Source organism: Saccoglossus kowalevskii, chromosome 22 (assembly GCF_978046115.1).
Source record: "Saccoglossus kowalevskii chromosome 22, keSacKowa6.1, whole genome shotgun sequence".
NCBI lineage: Eukaryota > Metazoa > Hemichordata > Enteropneusta > Harrimaniidae > Saccoglossus > Saccoglossus kowalevskii.
In genome coordinates, this window is record NC_140662.1 from 23,664,640 (window position 1) to 23,682,591 (window position 17,952).

Sequence of the window (17,952 nt, forward strand, 5' to 3'; positions counted from 1 at the left end):
GTTCATTGTACAGCCCCTGTTTAATACTTATTACGAACATGTAATGTTCATATTCAATTTTACAGTTAATAATTCTTAATTTAAATAGTGAAAACTATTTGTGATTGATTGATTTAGCATTGAAAGAAAATAATTTTGTGAGCTAACATTTCAAATACTTGAGTAATAGAACCTGGACTACATGGTAGAGGTAATCTCAATAGATTATTTTAAACACAAGTAATTATGTTAAAGGTTTTTTATTCATGTACCTCATAAAATATTCAAAAACTATTCACCCGTGAAGTTATCAGGCAACGGTTAAAAGGTTAGTCGAGGTTATTTCCTCGTCAACCTTTTGCTGGACCATTCAGTGCGTCAGATGTCGGTTGAATGAATATGAATAGAAACTATCGACAATAATACAATAGGAAACAATGGCATTTATTCATGGTATATTCCCTGTCTGATACTTATTAGAAACATGTATCGCCATTGTCAGTGTGGATCCTTTGTTGGAGGAGGTCGTTCGTGGTAAATAAGCAAACTTTAGCCGTTTGGGAGATATAGAAAAAAGCTGTACTTCTTATGCAAGATTGACTTTCATGCTAATCTCATTTATTCATGACACTGAAGTATAGCGTTATATTGGCTAATTCATTTCCTACAATTATGTTTTTGCCCATACTCAGTGAATTATGTGTGTGTGTATTTTTCATCAGTAAACGTGTATCTAATAACAGTAACTTCACTCGCTCTAGATAAATAATAAGTAGTACAATTTCTTCATCTGCGGACTAGACCAAGCTATCCTAATATGTGCCACAAACAAATCATGCATACCAGAGTACCTCAGTACTTTTGATTTGTTGTTTTATACTACAGGGCAACCCTAGTGACATGCGTGGGTTTCACCTATATGAAAACCCTGGGATATTTGGGGTATAATATATTTTGTATTGTATCTAATTATAACGTTATACCATTCCTGAGGGCTTATCACAAAAATAAAGTTCATGTCCATTGTTTTTTCCAACGAAACTAGACTGCCAGTGCTGGTGTTATAACTTTTATTAATGTCGTACAACATAATTTTGTAGCATAATTTTGCTTCTAAACTTGTATAGCAAATTTGCAGAGCTCTGTGTTTTAATTTACTGCTGATGAGTGTTTAGTGCACCAGATTATGTTTTATGGTGAACTGATTTACTAGTATCTTTTATTATTTCTTTAACTTTGAGGTTTATAACTTTCAACCATGCTATCCATTTATGTATCTTCCAAGAATCAGAACCGAAGAATTCAATCTCTATTAATCAAGGATGCATTTTCACAAACATGTATGCGAGTAATTTCTTCGAGGATATGAACGTTAACAACATTATATGTATTCATTGCAGTGTTCTTGAAGATGAAGATATGGATAACTATGTTTTTGGTATATTCCTTGTTTATGGCTGTAAAGAAGAGTGAAAGTAAGTCCTAATGTAATGCTTCAACAACGCGAAAAGTGTTTGAGGTATCTCCACGCTTAAAAATATGATTTATACATTTGACGATGGACATTTCGATGAGGTAACGGTGTCTCAACAACATATTTACCTCTGAAAGATCGGCATTTTGACTATCAAATTGGTCGATTGTTACTGCAGACGCAAGTTCAATTCGAATCTTACAATGAACAAAAGCCTCTATTGAAGCTAGATAACAATTACCTGACATTTAGACTTGCTTTCATTTGTGTACATGAACTGGAGTCATCATTAGAACATAAACAATCGTTTAAGAAATCATATAATATTTGTATGCACTGTAAATATCTCTCCTGACATTCACATTGTGTGGTTTGTGTCATTACAGCATCCCTTGTCTCGATGTATGGCAAAAAGATGCAACACAATGACGACTCCAGAGCGGTGATTACTGAGACGATCGGCATTCCGAGTCTCAATGCTTTTAGTGTCTGTATGTGGTTGAAATGTGAATTGTCTCGTCAGTGGAATACAGTGTCATATGCAGTATCCATTAGAACTAATGAAATATCTCTAATTGGGATGTCTGGTTCGAAAATTAGGCCGTTCATAAAGAATATAAATCTGGGCGATTACAACCACCAGTTCACTGATGGTGAATGGCATCATCTTTGTATGACATGGAGAGGTAGTGACGGTGAATGGCAACTTATACAAGACGCAGTTGTAATCGCATCTGACAATGGAGTTGAAACTGGTGAATATATTGCTGGCGGTGGTTCTTTTATTATTGGCCAAGAACAAGATTCTGTTGGCGGTTCCTTTGAGGCATACCAATCGTTTGTAGGGGAAATATCAAATTACAACATATGGAACTATGCCCTTTCATTGACTGCAATCAATGACGTAATAGATTGTGGTTATGTGGATGGTAATGTGTTTTCTTGGTCCATGGATATATTATCAGTATATGAAATGGAACACATTGGCAATGATGACTCATCATGTGGTAAGTATTTATATTCCAAAGTATTGACAGCATTCCATATGACACCAATTAAACCAGTCTATAAGTAATGATAACAGATGTTGCCGTTGTAGTCGATAAAAATGAATAACATGCTCTAGTAATCCAGTGTCATGTGTATACATTAGGTAAACCTAAACAATATCCATTCTGACCATGTTTATATAATAATGGCATAATTGTATACAATAACAATCGTTTTGAATATTACCAGCTAGAATATGTGAAACACCACCCCACGTGACACATGCAGAATTGTCCACGCCGTGTTCAAATGAGCAGTATTACGATAGTCAGTGTACATATATATGTGATTTGGGTTACGAGGCTGTGACGTCATTGGTTACAAGATGTGGATATAATGGGCACTGGTCTGTCAGTACAATCATTTGTGTCAGTAAGTAACGTTCAATTCAATTACATATTTGAATGTCTATAGGTTTTAAAGTACAAATTTAGAACGTCTAATTCTATCCGTGTTATTAACATTTTTACATTACATACATCAGTACATGCGAAAGCTTAGCATCATTGGTTATTTTTATTTTCAGTTACCACATGTGGATTACCGCCAAGTGGAACAAATACTGGATTCCCATCATGTACAAATCACATGAGTTACGGTAGCCAATGTACATACAAATGCAATACTGGTTACTATGCTGTGACGTCATTGATTACGACTTGTAACAGCGAGGGGAAATGGAGTATTGACATTATCCGATGTAATAGTAAGTATCAAATGATAAGTACAAATGATAACAACTATGGTAGTCAATGTACATATAAATGTGATACTGGTTACAAAGATGTGACACCGTCTACCGGAACCTGTGGAATTGATGGGTATTCGGACTTTATATTGTAATAGTAAATATACTATGTTATGAAATGGTATATATCAATCGAGGATTCAAGTCTCCACCCGTTTATCAACACCAATGCCAAATAATTGCACATATAGTCATTAGTCTTTTGTCAATGGTTATCACAGCGATATTTGCTGCAGTCAGCAAGGGGGCATATGGTCGCCGACAAAAACTATTTATTCTCACATTTCAGTTATTACATGTAATAGTGAGCCACACACAATAAATGCTGAGTTGTCATCTTGTACAAATGATATGAACTATGGTAGTCAATGTACATATAGATGCCATGTTGGTTACGAAGATGTGACGTCATTAATTACAATGTGTGAGGACAATGGACAATGGAATATCACCAGCATCATATGCAATGGTTAGTATAACACATCACACCGTATAACCTGCAATATCATGTATAATGTTAATTTATTTAATAGGAATACCAACGTATATAAAAAAACATAATGCAACTAATAGTTTTCTAAGAATATATAAACAAATTAAAATATACTAAAATATTAAATACAAATAGCCAAATGATGAATCTAAATTCTCTTAAAAAGTGCAGTTACTGCTAAAAATATGAGTTTTACAATTGACTTCAACAATATTGTAAAGGTAGACACACTACCGTACGCGTTTCATTTGTATCTAAGAGAAAACTTGACAAGCAGACGAGCACAACTATAATGACAATTGAAAATCTAAAAATTACGTTTACAAGAATACGCACACAAACCTTTTAGTAGTAAATACCGAATCCCTTGGTAAATATCAGTTGTAATTATCATTTGACTACATACGAAATCAGCAACACGGTTCTTTGTTTCAGTTATATCATGCTATGATGCACCATTAGTGGTAGCTGCTGAATTATCGTATTGTACAAATGGTGTGAATTATGGTAGTCAATGTACATACAGATGTCATGTTGGTTATGAAGCTGTGACGTCATTGGTGACTTCATGCGAGAGCAATATGCAGTGGAATACTACACGTATCGTGTGTAACGGTTAGCAGAACATATCATGATTATAAAATATATATAATTATAAACTCAAGAAATAGAATTATATAATATATCACATTAATAAAGTAACACTTATACTTAACAACGCAGTGACGAGTATTTAAAGATTAAGTATCATGTGAATATATATAATTGCACTGTACTGTGTAAAATAGTCTAGTCTTTTTATACATATATTTTCTTACATATATTTAGATACTTCCGACATTCAATATAGATTAGTTAGTGTGCTATGTATGACAATGTACATGTGTATGCATAGATTATGTATTTCTTTTATGTATATTTCAATAGAAAGCATTTCTCCTATGGTGACAAATAAGTATAATGCTACACAACCACTGACAGACGCATCTAATGATGGAAATATTTCTACAGGTATGGCATCTTGTATTTAAGTTATAGAGTATGTACTTTTAGTCGACACTTTTATATTTATCATACGATACTTCTTTATCGTAATGTATTGCATGTAACGTCCTTGAATGTTTAACTATAAGGTAATACGCAATATCCTTATAATACAATCATTACCTATTTGTGAATGTATTTTTTCAATCTATAACTTCTAGGTGTTCTCGTAGCTGTGGCATTGGTATGCTTGGGTATGGGTATATTATTGGGTTTATTAATAGGTTATTTAAAACTAAGGTAAGATTTTTTATGTTAGTTACAGCGAATTCTTATACTTATCTGCACTCTTTATCAGTTTTTTTTATACACATTCATACTGTAAAATACATTATATTAGCTGGAATAAAGTTTTGCTGAAAAGACTTTTTGGGTGTTTTGTATGAAATTTATTTTGATTCGTGACAAGTTTAATGTAAAATATAGAGAAAAAGGTATATTCGATGGATTGTATTTTCACTGAATCATTCCTTCAGCGAAAATAATGAAAATTAATTGCAAGCGAAAATAAAGTATTCTACAGTAACAAAAATTTTACTACACTGTCGAATATGTTAAATTCGTCTGGTTATTCTACAGTTAACATTAGGTTTAAAATTGTGTGATATCGTATCAGAATAAATCATTCTGTACATAATGTCAAACTCAATTCAAACTCCGATTCAGAATATTTTCTTGAACCTGTAATATATGTATACATATTAAGTATTTGTTTACGTAAGTGTCACGTGGCAGACGTTGCCGAACATTGCCAAAATGGTTAAAACCGCAATTGCAAAACATTTCTGGTAATCTTCGCATTTTTCGTGTGAAATGAGTCCCGGCAGCAAATAATTACACATATAGTAGACCATCATCTCGCGACAGAGCATTTTTAACCGCCACTCGAACATATTCCCGTCTAAATAAGGAATATGCTAAAATTCAATATAATAGTAATAGTTATAGTAATAAGCTTTTCCACTAAAAAAAGTATGTGCAAATAACATGATTTGACGAGTGCGTTTTATATAGAATACATACAGTGAATTATTTTACAGTGAATTTGTATATATTTGTGTACTTGTAGGCATTACACGAAAAAGACTCCAAATGACACTTGTGACACAAACGTGACAAAGGAGAACAACTACACCACATTAAATTTGAATGGAATTGTACCAAATGTTTATGAAGTAATACAGAAGCCCCCAAACTATCAAAATCCAGCACAACTACGATCACACTCAGGTAAGGTAATCTCACAATTGTTTATCGTGTAAATCATAATAAATTCGTATAAAAATAATACAAATGCCATGAATGTGAACATTAATTAATCAAACTGATGTTTAAAGTTCATTATTTAAGATTGTGGAATCTATTCGATTGGAGTGTTGGAAGTTTAGTGACCGACGTTTTCATTGGTTAACTATTATCATGTATCAGTGACGCCGTTGTCAGTATTTACAGTTTTGTCATCAGATGTAATTTTGTTTTTCTTTTGTGTTGAATCATTATATTTATTTTGTGTTTATAGAAAATATTTAGAAGGCATCAAGTGGACCCAGAGGAAATGCATTCCATGAATGCAAGGAAGTAATATTCAAGTATAGAAATGTATATGTGTACATATTCGGATTTTAGTAATGATGTTATTAATTAATTAGTTTTGTCGACTGAGGCTTCCATTTTATTTTTTAAAAGACAGAAGAGTGATAACATCACAGTTCCATCACTGACAGCAAAACTGTAAAATTTTGACTTACCACTGTAATATAATAATGTAGCTGCAAGCAGCAATATATGAGTTCGAAGGTAGATAACGAGGTTATGGACATTACTGGTTGCTACGAGACCAGATATGGCAACTATTTTAATTTGAGAATGATGATTTTAGAAGGTTGTCATATATATTGTCTTAGTTGGTAGTGATTCGACCACCAGATATTGTGTTGTATATTATGTGCCAGAAAAATGCTTTAGGAACCATTATTGAATAAAGTAAACGGATGAGTGCATAATTGATACGGTGAAATGCATGCTACCTTACAAATACAAAGTGAATACATACTACATGTACACATATTCAGACTTGTATAGATATATATATATACATTAGCAGACGCTTGTTTTTCGACATCATGTTAGATTTATCTGGAAACAAATATGAGACAATTGCATTTAAATCTGACAAGCTTATTATGTTTGGTCATATGGTTCACATATTTGAATGATGAATCATAGCTAAAATGATCATAATGATCATCATTTGTACACAACCAATTCATTTGAAATAACGATTGTGAATATGGTTGTTCACTTGATCTTCATGTTGGATTGGTACAGGATCACGTTCATATGCCCACCATAATTTGTTTTGCACGTTGTTTAACATATTACTTATTTTATTGTGTTTATTTGAAGTACTTGAATCATGAAAGCATATAATAGTTACATATATTGTGCTGTAGTAGTAATCACTTCGTGGTTTAAAAATGGTGTATTATGAGAAATTAATTTTAGTGAAAATTTGACAGTGTTACTTTCCAGATATTTTTCTGTTTTGTTGTATCTTCAATGTTTTGTTTTCAGTAATTCAATTTTATCGGTATATTCCTATATAATATCAAATTTCGAAACATATAGTTTAAATTGATTCAAGGGAAATAAATGTTTCACATTAATTAGTATGATTTTAAAAACATATTTGTTTTATACATGATTCTGAAGGATATTAATAATTGCTGTCGATGTCAGATGTTCTAGCTGAATAAGTTGGTTATATTTCCAATTCGCATACTGACCTTTACGCATTTGTATCGTATGAAACGTTTATAGAGACTAAAATACGAGCTTCTTTCAGAACATGGCAAAGCCTAAAATAATGGAACATTGCGCTTATCACACTACTGGTGACACGGCCTACCATATTCGTGCCTGCAACAATACATTTAGAACCAAAAATACAATTAGTATTCGCAATAAGAGGATGTGTGTCACCCCTCGGACGACCACATGGAATAGAACTGTAGGTCTCTACCCCCCTGTCATCAATACATCAATCAAATTAGTAATGCGTCGTCAGGTTGTGATATCCAAGCAATTAAATACTTAATAAACGGCAAGGTAAATACTACGTCAAATCAAAGACTCGAACCGGTGTTCACGTTCGGCACCTAATCGCTCAGCTTCACGTCGCTGCACGTCTTCTCCTCATATCTGGCTGTACTAGGATGGTGAAAGCCGAAAGTAATGGTACAGCATTATTATAACAGTGAATAAGTACTGCGAAATAATTGTAAACTCATAGTTGCTGTTGATATAGAAAGTAAAGTAAGTAAATAATAATTAAATAAATACTTCCCTGGTTTCGATATTATGATGTTGAAATGTTTGTACATTAAATCACTAATCCGAATATTACATGGATGATGTGTAAACATAAATGAAACCAGTTAATACATTCTGTGTAATGGAACAAGTATTCCCTGTTTGGGGAATCATTCAAACATTTTCCCGGCCTGTTCCCGACAATCGTCATTACTGCATATTCGCTGTGAATGAATTAATTGGTAAACGCGTCAATTTCCTGGAACGTTTTTTGTTTATTAATTTGTTATTAAAACGCAAGCTTCTCGAGAAAAATGGAGTCGGTTGCGATAGTCACGCTAGTGAAGCAATAAATCCGGACGAAGAAGACGCAATGTGGAAGGTAGGTAAACTTGGGACTGCCGATGGGAACACTCAACATTTCACGCTGTGGTGTTTACCAAACATTTCGGACTTAGCGGCTGGAATGAACATAGAAAGTTGTGCCCTGGAGATGTTACAGGGATGAAGCTGGACGCGAATTTCTGAAGTTCAAATAACGCGATACTAAGTCTCGTGATTGAAAGCAGGGAACGTATGCAATCTGATTAAAATCTGATGTAGTGTACGGGCTTTAACTATTTTGGCTATACACTTATTTTAATTTTATTTTTTATTACTTTTGTTATTAATGCCCTTTTATTTTATTATTTTACTTTGATTTTGTGATTTGTTTTGATTCCGCCCTACCTACATCTGATCCGACGCCTATGTAAGTCCCGTTGAAATCTCGCGTAAGTAACAGCCAATCACAGCCCCCTTTTATACAGGCTGTCGGTTGCTTACTTTTCAGTGTATACGGGCAATCTTTCTGGACATTATATTTTGCCCACTTGAATAAACCATTAATAGAAAATTGCTAGTATATTTTTATTTGCAAAAGACATTCCACAGCATTTTACAATTTTTGTCATAATATTGAATATTTTTTCACTTCCAACAAATGTGTACACTTCCAGATACATCTTCGCCAGCCAAGGTTCGTTCATTCAGTCATCGCTTCAATTTTACATCACTGAGCATAATTATCTAGAATGGAAGCAAAAAAAATAAGTAAATCGTAATGATTAGAACATTGTAAACAGCTATAGTAAACAATGCAAACTGATTTTAAATTGTATAACGGTCCACGGCCTCGACGCAGAAAATTGAAGCAAAAAAACATTTCCTGACCAATTGCGATGTGTTCCAAATAAAAAATATTTTATTCCAGTCCAAATCAGCTCAATTACTTTAATAAAGAGTTATTGTATAATGTACAAAATGTTGATACAATTTGATGAATATTTACAGCTACGGCTTCAATACCGTAGACGATTTTGGCCCGATCGTCAACAAAACATCACCCGTCTCCAGGGCAGGCGACTGGAAAAAGACACTAGTGTTCGGTCGAACCGGTGGAAACAAAATCGTCACTCTCAGAATAGCTATGCAAAATAACCATCTAAAGTCGAACCATTCGAGCCACAATATTAACATATAAATGACTTTCGTTGTATTTGACAATGATAAACTTACCGAAAAGCCGTGTTTTTCCCGGTCGCTCACGTCTTATCCGCCATTTTATTTGAGTGTGTTTGCCACCAGACTCTGCCCGGTGACGTCATCATGTGCGCTATAGAAGGAGGTCTGTGATTCGTTGACTAAAATCGTCGATAGTGGGTCTCGTTGAAATCTCGTTACATAGGCATCGGGTCAGATGTAGGTAAGGCGGAATTAAAAAAAATCACAAAATCAAAATCAAAGTAAAATAATAAAATAAAAGGGCATTAATAACAAAAGTAATAAAAAATAAAATTAAAATAAGTTTATAGCCAAAATAATTAAAGCCCGTACACTACATCAGATTTTAATCAGATTGGGAACGTATGGTGATTATAATGTTTATGTACTCAGCATAATGTCATGATGACATAGTTCAAAGTTCAAATGTACTTTAATTTGAATATCATGTATCAGGGTCATAGGTGAAATAAAGTGGTTCTACACCGGTAATCAGTGTCGTCTGGTTGCATTTCTTTCGTACTCAAATCCTACACTGGCGACGAGGATGCAAATAGAACTCAAGTGATCAAGAGTGTTTTAATCGAACACAAGACAGAATACTACGATTTAGGGTAATCTTTCCGTGAAAACAAGTGGAAGAAAAACCAGCGAAAGAAAGTCTGAAAACTGACGACATTCCCGCCACACAAGTACGCGCAGTCACAGTGAGTACTAACTTGTCAACAAATATGGCGACCCAAAATTTGCCATCGTTTCCAAGTTTCTATGTCCATACTGATATTGGATCAACTGGTCCAAGATGGGAGAAATATGTGAAAAGACTCGAAGTAATGTTTGATGCATTTACTGTCACTGAGGTTAAACAAAAGCGAGCCCTATTACTTCACTTCGCTGGGGAAAAAGTGATGGATGTTTTTGACACACAGTCTGACACTACAAGACAGCTCATGATAAATTACAAGCATACTTTTCTAGTTAAAGCAGTTCAACATGAAATAGATAGTTCTGAGGAAGAATATGTGTTCACTGTTAACTCACAACACAGTGGCAAAACACCTTTGATTACTGCATGTGTGAACAATATACCGCTTCCCATGCTCATTGATACTGGTGCTACGTCCAACATAATGTGTTATGCAACTTACAACAGTCTACCTGAGAAACCTGAACTCAACATTAACCAGAAAATTCGTATTTATGCATACGGTACGAAAGAACCACTACAAGTTGTTGGCACTATTTCAGCTGAGGTATCACATGAACCTCAGTCATGTTCAGTCATGTTCATAGTTAGCAAACCAGATGGTGACACGCTTATTAGCTACAATACGGCAAGTAAACTCAACATGGTCATGATATCTGACAAAGTAAATGCAGTAGCTGCTGTCGATGCTAACTACTGGCATAGCAAATACAGTGACCTATTCCATGGTATTGGTAAGCTGAAGGGTGAGCAATGTCGATTACATGAAGACAAGTCAATGAAACCCATCGTACAACCGCATAGACAAATACCATTTCATGTTCGCAAGAAAACCGAAAAAGAGTTACAAAAACTACTTGATCTGGACATCATAGAAAGAGTTGGAGATGAACCAACACCTTGGGTATCACCAATTCAATTGGTCCAAAAAGCGAAGAAACCAGATGATATCAGAATCTATGTAGATGCATGCAGCCAAAAAGCGATTCAGACAGAGACACACATAAACCCAACACTAGATGACATAATTACGGATCTGAATGAAGCAAAAGTATTTTCCAAACTCGACTTGAATGCTGGTTACCATCAAATCGAACTTGATCTAAAGTCTCGTAATTTAACTGTCTTCTCTACTCATAGCAGATTATTTCGCTACAAACGTCGTAACTTTGGTGTGTGTTCAGCTGCTGAATTGTTTCAAAACTACATCTAATCAGCACTACAGGGACTAGATGGCATATTAAATATTAGTGACGACATACTTATATTTGGTAGAAATGAACGATGAATGACTAGATGCCTGTTTACAGCGCTTACGTAAGAAAAACCTAACATTCAACAAGGACAAATGCAGATTCAAAATAAGTCAAGTAGAGTTTTTCGTCTGTATATTTAGTCACAACAGTGTCTCGCCTGATCCAAAGAAAGTAGCTGCAATCAGAGATGCTCCACCACCACAAAATGCTGCAGAGGTAAAATCATTCCTTGGTATGGTTAATTACTGTGGGCATTTCATTTCAGACCAAGCTACAATGTCTGAACCACTGTGTCACACGCAACGTAATATTACCGTAATTGGTATAGTACAGGTGTGATGGTTCAAATACCAAAATGGCAACAGTAACATAAAGACTTCCCTGGCGGCGATGATAACATACGAACACGGAGCCAACAGATGAGGTTTCAACTGGTACTGGTATTATTATACTCTGCAAACATCAAGTACAATAACGTGGTAAAACTCCAAACCTCCAATAAATAGATACTTAAACTCCAACACAATTCAACGAGTTCTCCGATCTGATCTCAGTGCTGAACAACTCCCCTATATATACCCCCACTGTCTATAAATAGACCGTTACATCAGCATACATAATGAGTCTGGAACTTACTACAAATTTTTAGAATGTTCCATTACCTTATATTGCCTCCTACAGTTTTCTATTACCTATTCAACCAGTTTCTAAAAAAAATCTAGAATATTCCACCCAGACACAGTACGGTTCTAGAACATTCTCAGTGACACGAAAGTGGTAAATAAGTCGTATGCGACACACTGCGAGAGCTAAAAAAGAATCAGCAAAGTGGAAATGGAGTGAAAAAGAACAGAATGCTCTGGACAAAATAAAAAAACTAGCGGCAGACTCTACTCTAGCTTACTTTGATCCAAACAAAAAAACAGAAGTCCTTGTCGATGCGAGTCCAGTTGGACTAGGAGCTATATTGACACAACGTGGTGACAATAATCAAGTCTCTATTGTTACACTAGCTAGCCGCTCTCTCACACCGGTAGAGCAGAGATATTCACAGACTGAAAGAGAGGCACTAGCCGTCACATGGGGTATATTACACTTTCATCTGTATCTTTATGGAAGTAAGTTTCAAGTAACAACTGACTACAAACCACTTGTACCATTATTCAACACCCCAACATCAAAAGCACCAACACGCATAGAAAGATGGATACTTAAACTCCAAGAATATGACTATAAGGTAGTTTACCAGCCTGGAAAGCTAAATCCTGCTGACTATATGCCACGTCATCCATTACCATCAACAAAACAATCAAGTCGTGAAGAAAAACAGTGCGTATCGAAGATATACAGCAGGCAACGCTAAAAGATGACGCCCTGCAACTCTGTATAAAAGCAATGCATGATGGGAATTGGTATGAAAAGTTGAAACATACAAAAGTAACCAAAATTGGGGCAACCCTGCGAAGTCTACATGCAACACGCGATAAACTCACCATCACTGCCTCCAAAGATCTTGTTCTTCATGGTAATCGGAGTATCATTCCGCAAATACTACGACAAAAGATAATCAATATAGCGCATGAAGGTTATCAAGGAATTGTAAAGACCAAACAACTCATACGAGAAAAGGTCTGGTTTCCACAAATCGATGCAATGGTTGAACAAACAATCAACTCATGTATCGCATGCCAAGCCACACCATTTGATAAGAGCAGTGAACCACTAAAAATGTCCAAACTTCCAGATGGACCATGGCTAAAAGTTAGCGTTGATTTCGCTGATCTCGCAACAGGAGAATACCTACTTGTTATTACTGATGACTACAGTCGCTTCCCTGAAGTTGAAGTTATCAGTTCAACTTCAGCCAGAACAGTGATTCCGCGATTAGATTGCATATTCTCACTACTTGGTACACCGCTGATTGTGGGCACAGATAATGGACCACCATTCAACGGAGCAGAGTTTGAATCCTTTGCTAATTATTTGGGATTCAAACATCGCAAAATTACTCCAAGATGGCCTAAAGCCAACTATGAAGTTGAACGATTCATGAAGACTATCAAAAAAGTCTACCGAACATCACATACTAACGGCAAACCATTTAAACACTGCAGGAACTATACCGATTCCTAAGAAATTATCGTGCTACACCACCCGAAAACTAATAACCCGAAGTTACGGTCAAGTCCAACGACGCGATTGTCAACGCGACAAAAAGCGAAAATTTCAAATGAAAGCATATGCTGATGCTCGTGAAAATATTAACAAGCATCCTATTGCAATTGGCGATACCGTACTAGCCAGAGGTGAAGGGTATGTTCCTAAACAAGTTTTGCCATACGACACAAAACCATATAATGTCTTCGCCAAGAAAGGCCGCATGATTACTGCAACTAGAAATGACAATAAGATAACGAGAAATTCATCAATCTTCAAGACCCTCAAAAGCCAACCTCCAACACAAATTGATGAGCAGGAAAATGATATTCCAGCTGATGTCGGGGACATTACTAATGATGCCGAGACCACACCTAGCCCTCCTGTACTACGTTATCCGACTCGTGAACGCAAGCCGCCATCCTACCTGCAAGAGTACATCACTTAGCATAGGGAACTGGATGCTGAATATCCATTCAGAGGGTGAATGTGCTAGAAACCTCTCCCCTCAAGTTAGGTTTGAACTTTTAATAGTTTAATGTGTTTTGATAATATTATGTATTTATCTTTCATTGTATTTACTCGTAATTTCCTCGAACTTACAAATTCATGATTTTACTCGTAATTTACGTGAACTTAAAAATTCATGATTTTGAATTGCTGTCTAGTTAAGTTATTGAAATACTGAGAACTCACTCATAGATGACATTTGACAACAACATCTAATGCCTGATGTGCCCATATACTAGTTGAGTTATTGTTAAGTCATTATATTACTTGTATTTTACTTGAACTTACAAATTCGTGATTTTGAATTGCTGTCTAGTTAAGTTATTGAAATACTGAGAACTCACTCAAAGATGACGCTTGACAACAACATATAATGCCTGATTTACCACTATACTCGTTTTATTCAAGGTGGAAAGGGATGTAATGTTTATATACTCATCATAATGTCATGATGACATAGCGCCCTCTATAGTTCAAATGTACTTTAATTAGAATATCATGTATCAGTGTCATAGGTGAAATAAAGTAGTTCTACACCGGTAATCAGTGTCGTCTGGTTGCATTTCTTTCGTACTCAAATCCTACAGTGATCAGCGTGAGGTTTCTGCCCGTATGTTTGCCCTTCCCGGCAGTTCCAGGGACCAAGTACGAATTTATAGACAGGATGTTCGACACCGTCCGATAAAAACATGCGCGCTCAACTGCCCGTTTTATATATTCAATCAATTACTGCATCTTGTGTCAATTCACTTTTGTGGTATTTTCTTAGTCAGATGGGGAAAACAAGATAGCATCATTTATGCCCGAGCTGCGCTTCCATGTACTTTACCGGAAGAAAAACAAACCATTCCGTTTGAAAGACGACTGTACAAACCCTGATAAAAGCCGGCATTTCACTACAAGAAATCATGAAGGCAACACTACATACTGTCTCATATTCGGCGCATTTCAGATATAAGAGATATTCTTAGTCGAGATACGTCCGAATCTACAACTGTAAATCAAATCGGCCCCAAGAAAACGCCCGTTTGTTATGTATTCGAACAAGTCAGTAAATTACCAACTTAGCTGGAATGTAGTGTTCATTCTTAAGAAAGTTTCTAATGAGTTCGTATTTATTACCGTTAAAATATTGTCATAAATTTACGTTTAACTGCTGTTCAATTGAAACGTAATTTGTATATGTATATATACATTGTGTGAGAGTGGTTAGAGAAAACGCGTTTGCGTCGTAAAAAAGTAAAAAGGCCCCACTGTAGCCCGGTACTTACCGGTACTATAGATTTTTTTTCACATAAGTATTGTGAAACACGTCTTTTCAGCTAACATGTCATTTTAGCTAATTCAGCTAACTTGTAATTCAAGATGTCGCTAATTTAGAATAAAAAATACTCTCACAATGAGATTGTTGGAATTTTAGCTAAATTAAGATTATGTTAATTCATGTATTGAGTCAAATTCGCTAAATGACATGTAGTTATTTCAATGTGTTTTACAGTATGATAAAAGCTCCAGGCCATAAAGATTATTACAACACTGAACAAACACAGCTATGAAATACGACCACCGTGAAATGCACGGTAATATTCGTGCGTATGATGCAAGATATCCGCTCTCAGTATAATATGAACATAGACTTTCACACACTAAGACGCACACCACTGTACTATGTATTTCTACGGACTCTGTGTGTGCTGCTGAGGAACATGGACTTAAGGTACTTTTATTTTCATTATTATCATTTAACTTAGTAATACCACTTGATTCCATTTTATTAGTACTTATATTTTCAGTATTCATTTAGTATTAGCTGCCAGTCGGCTTCAGACCAGGCATTTCATCTGTACCTATATTCAACTTGGAACAATTAGATCAATAAGAATTTTGCATGACCCTGTGTCTAACTTATTTTCCACCCGTAATTTGGGGGCTGTCACTGCAGCATGCACGACTTTGCTTGGGTACCACGATGTCCTTGCCATAGTGCTAGTCGATGTTGAGACTGGTACCATGGCAACATCACTTACGACGCCCACTGCCAGGGTTGTCGTAGTGACCACTCACACTCAGGTAACCAAACCATGACTTGCAAATACTGTTCAATTGCGTTCCGTGATTTGAATACATGATGTAGTGTATATTTTAAGCATTGTAAAACATAGAAAGCTGACATACACAAGAATAATCGCTCTGTATAACAGACCACTGCAATAGGGTCATAGTGCCCATATATCATCAATTGAGCAACAAATGCACAAGCAGTGACAATAGGTTTACATTGCATTGATTCTTACAGCCAAAGCAGTTTTGTCGGACTGGGAGTATTGTGTTACATATGCTACAATAACAGGTTCGTGAAGTTACTCGGTAAGAATTTTTTTTTGAATTAAATATCTTGTTTTGTCTTATATAGAAATGTTTAGTATTTGGAAACAAGTAGCATTTATTGAAATCACAAGTCGCTCATAATTATGGATGACGCGACGAAATCAAAATCAAAATGCATGTCCAATTATGCCAATGACAACCAAAAATGTACTGATCTAAATATAGATATACTTTACCATATGTTTTCTCTGTCGCAAAGAAGTGGTATATTTGTTTAGTATAATATTGATGTGTCCTAGAAACTTGCGTATCATTTTCTTGTCATATTTTTTTTTTTTTTTACATTTTTTTGTAAAACGATGTGAAATTGTTTAAGTAACCATGATAATAGTTTTTTCTTAGCCAAGTATCTCATAAAATATACAAAAGCTATTCACTCGTAAAGTTACTACTACGATAAAAGGTCACTGTCACATTATCTCATAAACTAATTGTTAGGCCCCTCACTACATTAAGTACCGGATGAATAGATACAAATGTAATGGGGAACTCGTTGTTCATTGTACAGCCCCTGTTTAATACTTATTACGAACATGTAATGTTCATATTCAATTTTACAGTTAATAATTCTTAATTTAAATAGTGAAAACTATTTGTGATTGATTGATTTAGCATTGAAAGAAAATAATTTTGTGAGCTAACATTTCAAATACTTGAGTAATAGAACCTGGACTACATGGTAGAGGTAATCTCAATAGATTATTTTAAACACAAGTAATTATGTTAAAGGTTTTTTATTCATGTACCTCATAAAATATTCAAAAACTATTCACCCGTGAAGTTATCAGACAACGGTTAAAAGGTTAGTCGAGGTTATTTCCTCATAAACCTTTTGCTGGACCATTCAGTGCATCAGATGTCGGTTGAATGAATATGAATAGAAACTATTGACAATAATACAATAGGAAACAATGGCATTTATTCATGGTATATTCCCTGTCTGATACTTATTAGAAACATGTATCGCCATTGTCGGTGTGGATCCTTTGTTGGAGGAGGTCGTTCGTGGTAAATAAGCAAACTTTAGCCGTTTGGGAGATATAGAAAAAAGCTGTACTTCTTATGCAAGATTGACTTTCATGCTAATCTCATTTATTCATGACACTGAAGTATAGCGTTATATTGCCTAATTCATTTCCTACAATTATGTTTTTGCCCATACTCAGTGAATTATGTGTATGTGTATTTTTCATCAGTAAACGTGTATCTAATAACAGTAACTTCACTCGCTCTAGATAAATAATAAGTAGTCCAATTTCTTCATCTGCGGACTAGACCAAGCTATCCTAATAT

At 35.1% G+C, this 17,952-nt stretch overlaps 2 protein-coding genes across 2 annotated transcripts; both read left to right on the plus strand.

The window, feature by feature from the left end:
- The first annotated feature begins 470 nt into the window (after positions 1-470).
- Positions 471-6,795, plus strand: LOC146729198 (sushi, von Willebrand factor type A, EGF and pentraxin domain-containing protein 1-like). The gene is made up of 11 exons (XM_085495603.1): positions 471-513; positions 1,380-1,454; positions 1,840-2,460; positions 2,693-2,875; positions 3,030-3,209; positions 3,541-3,720; positions 4,180-4,359; positions 4,672-4,755; positions 4,950-5,028; positions 5,858-6,018; positions 6,308-6,795. The coding sequence occupies exons 2-11, from the start codon at positions 1,391-1,393 to the stop codon at positions 6,316-6,318; spliced, it is 1,743 nt and encodes a 580-aa protein (XP_085351729.1). The 5' UTR covers positions 471-513; positions 1,380-1,390; the 3' UTR covers positions 6,319-6,795.
- Positions 6,796-10,373: 3,578 nt separating this feature from the next.
- Positions 10,374-11,561, plus strand: LOC146729199 (uncharacterized). Its single transcript, XM_085495836.1, has one exon. The coding sequence runs from the start codon at positions 10,374-10,376 to the stop codon at positions 11,559-11,561; it is 1,188 nt and encodes a 395-aa protein (XP_085351962.1).
- The last annotated feature ends 6,391 nt before the right edge of the window (positions 11,562-17,952 follow it).